General features: G+C 40.4%; 1 protein-coding gene across 1 annotated transcript; it reads right to left on the bottom strand.

Moving 5' to 3' along the window:
- Window positions 1–1,981: 1,981 nt before the first annotated feature.
- On the bottom strand, window positions 1,982–8,448 carry LOC145437139 (uncharacterized). Its single transcript, XM_080314303.1, has 3 exons — window positions 6,968–8,448; window positions 5,532–5,698; window positions 1,982–3,023 (listed from the first exon to the last, which is right to left on the bottom strand). The coding sequence occupies exons 1-3, from the start codon at window positions 7,341–7,343 to the stop codon at window positions 2,664–2,666; spliced, it is 903 nt and encodes a 300-aa protein (XP_080170429.1). The 5' UTR covers window positions 7,344–8,448; the 3' UTR covers window positions 1,982–2,663.
- Window positions 8,449–8,788: the final 340 nt, after the last annotated feature.

The raw sequence follows: 8,788 nt of genomic DNA on the forward strand, positions 1-8,788 counted from the left end.
ATGTCCAGACGCCAATAGCCCAGTTCTTGCAAACGACCGGTAAACTTCAAAAACATTTCGCGATTCGCGCGGCTAGTGGCCCGCGCAACAATTCGTCAATCGAATGTGGCCCTTTGGCTGAAATGGTTGGCCAGCCCTGCATTAAACTTATAATCCGGAAACTTGCAAAGCCAAAATTACTTGAATATGCATTTTTTCCGAATGTGTGTGATGTATGCATAAAAATGTCAGAATTATTTAAAGGGGAAACATCGCACGCGTGCTTTAGTGTATTGGAATGAGACTAGTGTAATTTAATGTGGGACCCGAACCCGCTAGGAATGAGCCTGAACCCGGCCCGAATGTAGGCTAAATATCGCAATCAGAATCGAGCTTAAAAAAATAGTTGTCGACACAAGACATGCGAAAATTCCATCGGCATGCTTCTTCTACACAAAATTTTGCTACATCAGACATTAGGACCAATGTCTTAACGAAACTGCCAATTTCTATCATAAAGCAACAAAGTGATTGAATGCTGAACAGTGGTGAAAGTTACAGATGTTGTGACGTAGCCGGCTGGGGGGTTGGGGTATGCAAATGCCCCACTTTTCAACCATGGATCCGATTTAGCTCGAATAGCCCATTAGCTACTCAGTTTGACAGTAGAAGTATATCTCAAATGAATATAGGTTCACATTCACAGATACAATTGCTAAAATTATCAACAACAAAAAATTGACTGCCAGCCTGTTTCGATCAGACACGAGAGCAATCTATGACTGACGATATAATTGCTCAACTTGTAGGTATCCTGCATCCGCCTTCGAGACCAAAATACTTCAGTCAATACGAAATAAGGTGACGTGTCAGAAAATGTAAGAGTTTGATGCTTCTCCGCGAGTAAATCAATCTATTCTTGGAATTGTTCTGGACAAACACGCGCGCAAATTATGTTCAACCGAAAGTGCGGCACGAAATTTATCCTTCATCATGCACGTGATTGAAAAACCTTATTCACAGCTGTTAGTGGTGCGGGGAGCAGCAAAAGTCTTTCGACGCATTTTTGAGAGACCAAATCTTTCGCGTGGAAGTGAACCTGGTCCGACGCAAAACGCAATGCACAATCATTTTGTTAGAAAATCTGCTTCACAGTTGTAATCGGCAGTTCTATTAACTACAGCCTGCTTATCGTTGTACACAAGCAACACACTGAAAATTGAAATAGCGTTAATCACGTAGCCTTCGTAATTAGCAAATGGCACCGTTCTGGTAGAAATAATATGAAATCTACGTCAGGTTACGTAAAATCTCTCATCACCACGGCGGTAGAGAAGCAGACATTCACTATAGATGATGTATATCGTTGAGACGACTAACGTTACACATGAATGTAAAAGCACAAACGTTGCATTTAGTAAGCTTCAACTTTTTTGTCGCGTGCCTCATAAACGTTAAAATCGCTGTTGGGAAAAACTATCTCAGTGCCAAAAAAATGAAGTTGCTCCCGTGCTTACGAAATCTCTCTCTCGTACCCCAGTTTGAGAACTCTTGATTTACACCGTGGCGATATTGTAAACATTGTATACCACGGCGTAGAATTTTGACGTCATTTGATTGTCCCTAAGTTCCATGCATTCCTCAATCATTCCCTCATCATTTCACGTCTCTAAAAGCTTTCATGTGCCCAATTAGCATCACAAAAATCTGTACCATACCAGCATAGCACAAGCAACATATATCCTTATTCCTTCACCACATGTGTTCTTAAAAACTAATCTCTATTGGTGATCATAACGAATCGCCTGCCACAATATGGCGACCCGAATTACCGAATTCTGAATCGGATATGCTGGTTTCAAATATAGATATGCATCACTGATTTATGAAAATACTGATTGACCGGAGCAAAACAACCTCAGCTTCAACTCCATTGCATTTTAATAATATTGGAACGAGTGAAATTAGGCACTACGCCGTACTGCACACATTCGCATCCTGCGTTCAGTAATTGAATTGTATTTCGTAATTTTGTTAGCTGGGCCGCTTGTCATCAGTGCACAAATGCAACAGACGCATCGTCGAAACTAAATAATCAGGCTCAATTCGCCATCTTTCATTTACAACTTGCACTGAGACCGTAGTTTTTGGCCCCTGTATGAGTGCTGAACTTAACACCTAAAAGTGGACTTGCACCACGTGCCGATATACGTGACCCTAGGACAATTTTTTCCGTGTAACTGTCAAGCTGTCATGATATTCCAGTGAATAACGCATCGTATTTGTTTTCGATCACAATTTGCTCCTGGTTTTACGACCTACTGTTTCAATTCCGATATTGAGCCGTAATGATACACGGCAAGATGACCGGTAATTTATCGTCGTCCGGCTGCCGACACCGCGAAACTTAATAGCTTCCCGAGTCACACGGGGATTGAAACTGCAGTTCATAGGCTATTGCAAAAACTAAACATTGTTATCAGGGTGTTAAGAACATTGCAGAACAATGACGATACTGACGCCGTATATTGAAGCTTGTTTGATGCCGTTTGCAACGGTAATTACCCCGGCGCCGTACAACCTTCGCCAAGGCGTCACGATGAGAATCGAATATTAATTGCAACGTGAATAATCTGAACATATATCATTTTATGAGCGTATTATAATAATTTGTAGCGCTTAATTCATTGCAACATTCCAACAGTACTGTGAGGACTTCTGTCCTTGTTAAGAACTGGATAATAATGGCTCATTGGTACATGCAATCGATTGGGAAAATTGTTGAAGTTCATTCCGCCTTCAATCTGGCTTTGATGCGGCAAAACCCGTGGAAATCCTGTGTTCGTAAAATGAAGGTTGGCAGAGTTGAATAAGGAATTTTGAGAGGCATCATATGCAGAGTTAACTGCGCCGGATAGACTTCTTGGTATCGCGGTTAGAATGGACTGGTGCGGCAGGGTACTTGCGGCAAATTTGGCTTGCTGGAGCTTAGCTTCTTGTAAGCGCTTCGATTTTGCCCGTCTGTTCTGAAACCAAATCTTCACCTGCGACAGAAGACGTCTTGAGATAAGCGAACGGGTGTATGTTAAGCGTTGACGACAAATGTATACATGATGTCTTAGTGATCAACAAGTATTTCTCAGACTGAAAGAGACTTTGGTCACCAAATTATCCAAATACAATGGATAGAGCGGTAATGCGTGTCTTAAATCACAGTATAATAGCACGATGACGTCAACAGAAGATGCATCTATAGTTGCGTATCGGGTCAGGACGGCTTGAAATACACCCAGTCAGTGAGGACCAATGTATTTTGCGTAATTGAATATTAATTCGTGACCTAAATGCCGTGAAAATTATTATGCCGGGTTATTATTGATGTTTCTCTAACGAATTTATCCACATTGGGAATCGGGAGAGGTATTGCCTTGATACCAGAGTTTGGACAAACATGGCCCAATGGTTTAAAAGGAAATATCTTTGCCTTGTGCCTAGCACCAAAGTATTTACCACCCAAGGTCGTAAGCAACGAAGACTTCTACTTTTTTTGGAGTATTACTCACTCTATAGTTGTAATCTTTTAGACTACTTCCAATTCTACTTGAATAGTTTTCAAGCAAAACTACCTACTTTTTACAATTTGTATCTTGAACAGCAGAACGTAGTTTTGCGATAAGTTAGCATCACTTTTATCAGTGAAATTGTCATAAGAACTGCAATAAATAGCCCCTGTATAACGTTAACTCATAATATTTGTGTTCTACCTTTTTGTAGAGTCGTTAGTAGGGCAAGTTTTTGTTGCCGTTAAATCCGTGGAAAGTTGCATTTATTTTTGACAAAAGTTGCAATAAAAAGTTGCATTTATTTTTTCACAAAAGTTGCGCTAAAAGATCACATTTTGCTCGGTTAACTAAAAAAAAAAGTTCAATTTTCCGGCTCAGCTACCGAAATACCCATAAGAGCGTTGCTTCAGTGCTGAATTACGGTATTTCAGTCGAATTTGGCCGTGTATTTCACCAAAATCAAAAATACTTTCATGAGAAATCGAAAAAGTTGCAAAATGTTGCAAAAAATTGCATGAAAAAAAATGGACTAAAGTTGCAAAAAGTTGCAGTATTAGATTCCTTCAAACAGCTTAAAACAGCATTCTACATATCTTACGAGTATTTAGGAAGCTTCCGGAAGCTGTAAAAAAAGTTGCAAAAGTTGCAAAAACTTGCCCTTCAGTTTGAGTTATAGTGTTGAAGATAAATCCTGCTATTTCGAAAGTAATAGTCATCTCCGAGTAACATCTATAGGTTTGCAACCCTTCGGCAAATATAGCCTACTTTGTTGAGACTATATTTACTTGAGTAGTTTTTAGACCTTCACCTTTCAACTTTAAGTAGGTTTGGCATGTCTTGGACATTGCAACTTCTACTTGTAATAAATAGATATTTATGGACTTGCTTATGATTTTACTTCTAATCGGGTAGTAACGCAACTACTTTGACCCCTTCAATATATCAATTATCTGCAACGAGAAATGGATAGATGGCAATTTTTTGCCTAAAAAACGGAAGATTTTGACCTAAACAATCAAAATTGTGACATGTTTTTACCTTAAAAACTTAATTTTGACCTAACCTATGCACATTAGGTGTTTTTCCACATAATGTTAGAATTGTACTACTTATCTTCATTTCTCGGTTCGAACTGTCTGTCCTTACGAAGGAGTTCGGCCTGAAAATACTTTTTTGACTTAAAAAGTGACAATTTTTTCCATGAAAAACTTTATTTTAACGAAATCTGGACCTATGAAGAATTCCAGTAGTTACATCGCGTATTATGGTAGAAATAATTAAAATCAGTTGCAGTACAACGAAAGGTACTTTCCTGCATTCTCGGGTAGAGAGTGTCTGTCCTTACTAAGTCGCTTGCCAAGAATGGAGAAAGAACGCTAAACGGTAGCAGTTGTTGGCTGACAACACTGGAGTTGTGCGTGCACACACTGCTGGCGACACACCGTGTTGCTTTATTTATACTGACAATGGTGTCTACATCTCAACTTTTCAGAATGCGCTTCTTGATATAAGAACAGAACCATGCAATGCCCACGCAGTCTTGCTTCAGCTATAGGATTTTGCGGTATACGTTGTGCATAACACCATGTCAGCCTATTTGTTTTATTTGAATGTTTATGATTCACAATGAGCAGACAATGGGCCGTCTTGATCATTTTGTGCAGCTCGCGACCAAACAGCATTGCTTTAAAGAGGTCGTCAACAGATGTCGGACGAATTTTCAATTCAAATCGCAGTCCAAGATCACGTTCACATTCAGTCAAGCCACAAGCGACTTTCATATTCATTGGACGGAATGTCACTCTACATTCGATTGCTTTGTCATTTACAAATGATAGGGGTGGATTTATTTCAATCTGGCCCAAGAAATTCTTGTTATCTGATTCTTCTATTTAAAATACCCCATCAATAACAATTGAACCCCATGGAACTTCGCCAGTTAGCAACCACCCCTATACTCATCAGCCCAATACATCATAACAGACATACTTGTGTTTCTGACAAATCAAGCGAAGCCGAAAACTCCGCCCTTTCGGCTATGGAAAGGTATTGTTTGACGGCAAATTTCTGTTCCAGCGACAGTAACTGATGAGTGGTGAATGGAGTTCTCGCCTTACGATTCGGCTTGTGCTTGCGTAGATTTGAAAACTTTTTATCTGAAATCAAAAGTGCGGAAAATGAAATTCTAAATCAGTACAAGCGTTTTTTACGGCTTGATTTTGAAGTGTACTAACTGCAGAAAAACACAGTGCTGTTGAGTATTTTGTCAGTATGTTCTTAAAATTTAATTTATATGTTACCACGACATTTACGCTGACCACGTGGATTGAAATTGGTCGCAGCTGCAATAGAAATGTAAGTGGATATAGAGTTGACGCGAAACTAGTAAACGGATTGCCATTCGATGGACTGATGCCAATTATCCATTGGACAAGTTCGTATATTATATTCTACCATAGTGTCCTATATGGTGTCGACACAGGCAAATCTCACGCCTCAGTGAAGTTGTATCACGTCACAACTTCCATTTGGCTACAGGCAATTTGACGGTCATTTTTAACCAGCTTGCCGAGCATTAAATTTGGTAAAACGGGTATCAATCGAAAGCTGACTCTGCACTGATTACGATAATATAAATTTTATTCCGATCGTGGCCCTGGAACTCCCACAATCAGCCTCGAATTTTTCATTGTTATGGAGATTGGCATTGGGACGCAACAATGCTGCACAATGCTGTCTGGCTCTTTTTCTCTTGAGCTACTCTCTCGTTTCGCCAGACAGCATTGCTGCGTCCCAATGCCAATCTCCGTAACAATGAAAAATTCGAGGCTGATTGTGGGAGTTCCAGGGCCACGAGCGGAATAAAATTTATATTTTCGTAATCAGTGCAGAGTCAGCTTTCGATTGATACCCGTTTTACCAAATTTAATGCTCGGCAAGCCGGTCAAAAATGACCGTCAAATTGCCTGTAGCCAAATGGAAATTGTGACGTGATACAATTTCACTGAGGCGTGAGATTTGCCTGTGTCGACACCATATAGGACACTATGATTCTACTTTTAACATTCGGTGGCGTCGCGATAGTGACGTCATATACCACGACCGTGGCTGCAATGCAGATGACAATTTCGCTCATACCCTATGTTTATATTGACCATGATTGACTATTTTATCTTTGTTTTCACAGCAATGTTATAGCGCTCTGAGACAATACCGCAAGTCGGTCACTATATCCAGGCGTTGTGTCAGATAATCGACTCGTATGTACGCGAAAAGCATCACAACGATAATAATTAATCTATACTTGATAAACTATCGATATGCGATACGATAAATTGAAACACACCGTCATGGATGTATGATTGTACGTGCTAATTTCGTAGTGATTTGCAGTCGGAACAAATATGATATGCTGATAATCCTACCTGATTGCGTTTTGATCTCTTCTTTGCGTACCGGTATTCCGCATGCGTTATGTTCCGCAAATCTTCTATAACACCCTTGAAACATTGGAACTTCCCTTTTCAATTGATTCAGCGTTTCGTCCAAACCGAATCCGTAGGTAAAATAGTTCGTCAATTTTCCAAACGATGGATCCAACTGCGCCGGGTGGTCTTTCGTCGGACTTGACTCGGTGTCTGAAGAGTTCCGCGAGCTGTTTTCGCCAATAATAGATTCTATGCTGAAGGAAATTCGGTCCATTTTAGCCTGCTCCTTATCAGAAGATGCCGTCTGCTTTGACTCGTCGATCCCGTCAACAGACGCATCCTGGATTTTCAATCTTCCCGAATTAGCTTCCATGATTGCTTGACTACGAGTGCGTTGCAATATTACCGAAATGTATATAGTCCTAAGCTGTCATATTTATAAGTTTTGATGTGTTTTATTGGTTTATTGCTAACAATAATATCCTCGTCTTCATAACCGCCGGAAATATACGTAAGGCAATGCACCATAAGCAACGCATAAACTCAAATTTGACTTACATAATTTGTGAATCTTACGCAGCGGCAGTAAGATTATATAGACGGACAATGCAACTTTCGGAATATCAACCAAAGCTTGTGACCGGCGATCTGTACGCGACCCAAGGTCATTACGTTATAATCATAATGATGTCGGGGATATGGATATACTTTCTTTTTATGTAGCAGTCACCGGCACGTTCCCACGACGCGATTTTTTCTCCCGCACGGGTAAGTACGACGCGTGCGGCTGTTATCGTACGCCCTCGCAACCAGTAATGGATCGGGGATTGTAGCGGAGTCCTTTCAAGTATGCAGCGCGGTAATTTCCTTCAGAAAGTTTTAATTACTGGAAATTGACAGACGACAGAGAATTATGACACAATACGAGATTCATCTTAAATAACCACAAATTAACGTGGTCATATTGGATAACACCGAGACGAACTGTCTCAAATCGACTTCTCTTCGGCCGATAGAAGTCGTTATCGTTCCCAGAGCGCTCGGTTTACTACTCTCTAAATACCTTTCAATTAAAACATGGTTTTTCAATACGAAAAATAATTGCCATAAAATCCTCATGTGCCACGCTCCCGTCGCGATATCTTATACGCGGACGCCATTTCACGGGTAGGAGATCGAAATGTATAATCGCTCCAATAACACAAACAGCTTCAAATGCGGATGGTCGATTACACGCTCTCCGCGCCGGCCTCTGCGTCGCGTTTGTTTCTATATCAGCGCGGCGAGCACCATGAAAACGAGATGCCGCACCATATTGAAACATCGCCATTAAACTAAATCCCTAATTCGCGTGCCTCCATCCTTGTTAACTTCTCATTAAACATCACAGCGGGACTGCGGTAAGACAATTATCCAGTAAGCTAATAATGAAAATGGCTCGTTCACTTATTGTCGACAGTCAGAACACTGAATCTATATTTGCAAACGTAAGTATATGCTATTCGCGGATGCTAAATATTACAATCATCGAAATAAATACTTGAACTCATCTCACGTGATGAAATAGTCACATTTATTGTCTGTCGTACACGTTATTTGATTCAGTCGCGTATAGACAGACACGCAATGTTCGATAGCCGAACAATTGATCCTAAAGGCTGCTTTTTTAAACCGTGATGTCATAATCATACACAAAACAGACTAACATCCCGTATTCGTCGGTAACGTGATGACGGAAGCGCGACGTATCGAAGTGCAAACCTCATTTATTCCGTTAATTAGCATCTGTGATTGAGGTGATTAAATACTATGTTACGA

The sequence above is a fragment of the Botryllus schlosseri genome, chromosome 4, assembly GCF_051294905.1.
Source record: "Botryllus schlosseri isolate E-star chromosome 4, Bs_hap1, whole genome shotgun sequence".
Lineage (NCBI taxonomy): Eukaryota > Metazoa > Chordata > Ascidiacea > Stolidobranchia > Styelidae > Botryllus > Botryllus schlosseri.

Coding starts and splice junctions, on each gene's coding strand:
- LOC145437139 (XM_080314303.1), bottom strand. CDS start 7,343: ATGGAAGCTAATTCGGGAAGATTGAAAATCCAGGATGCGTCTGTTGAC. Junction 5,699..6,967: donor AGAGATCAAAACGCAATCAG/GTAGGATTATCA, acceptor TTTTGATTTCAG/ATAAAAAGTTTTCAAATCTA. Junction 3,024..5,531: donor TTGATTTGTCAGAAACACAA/GTATGTCTGTTA, acceptor CTTCTGTCGCAG/GTGAAGATTTGGTTTCAGAA.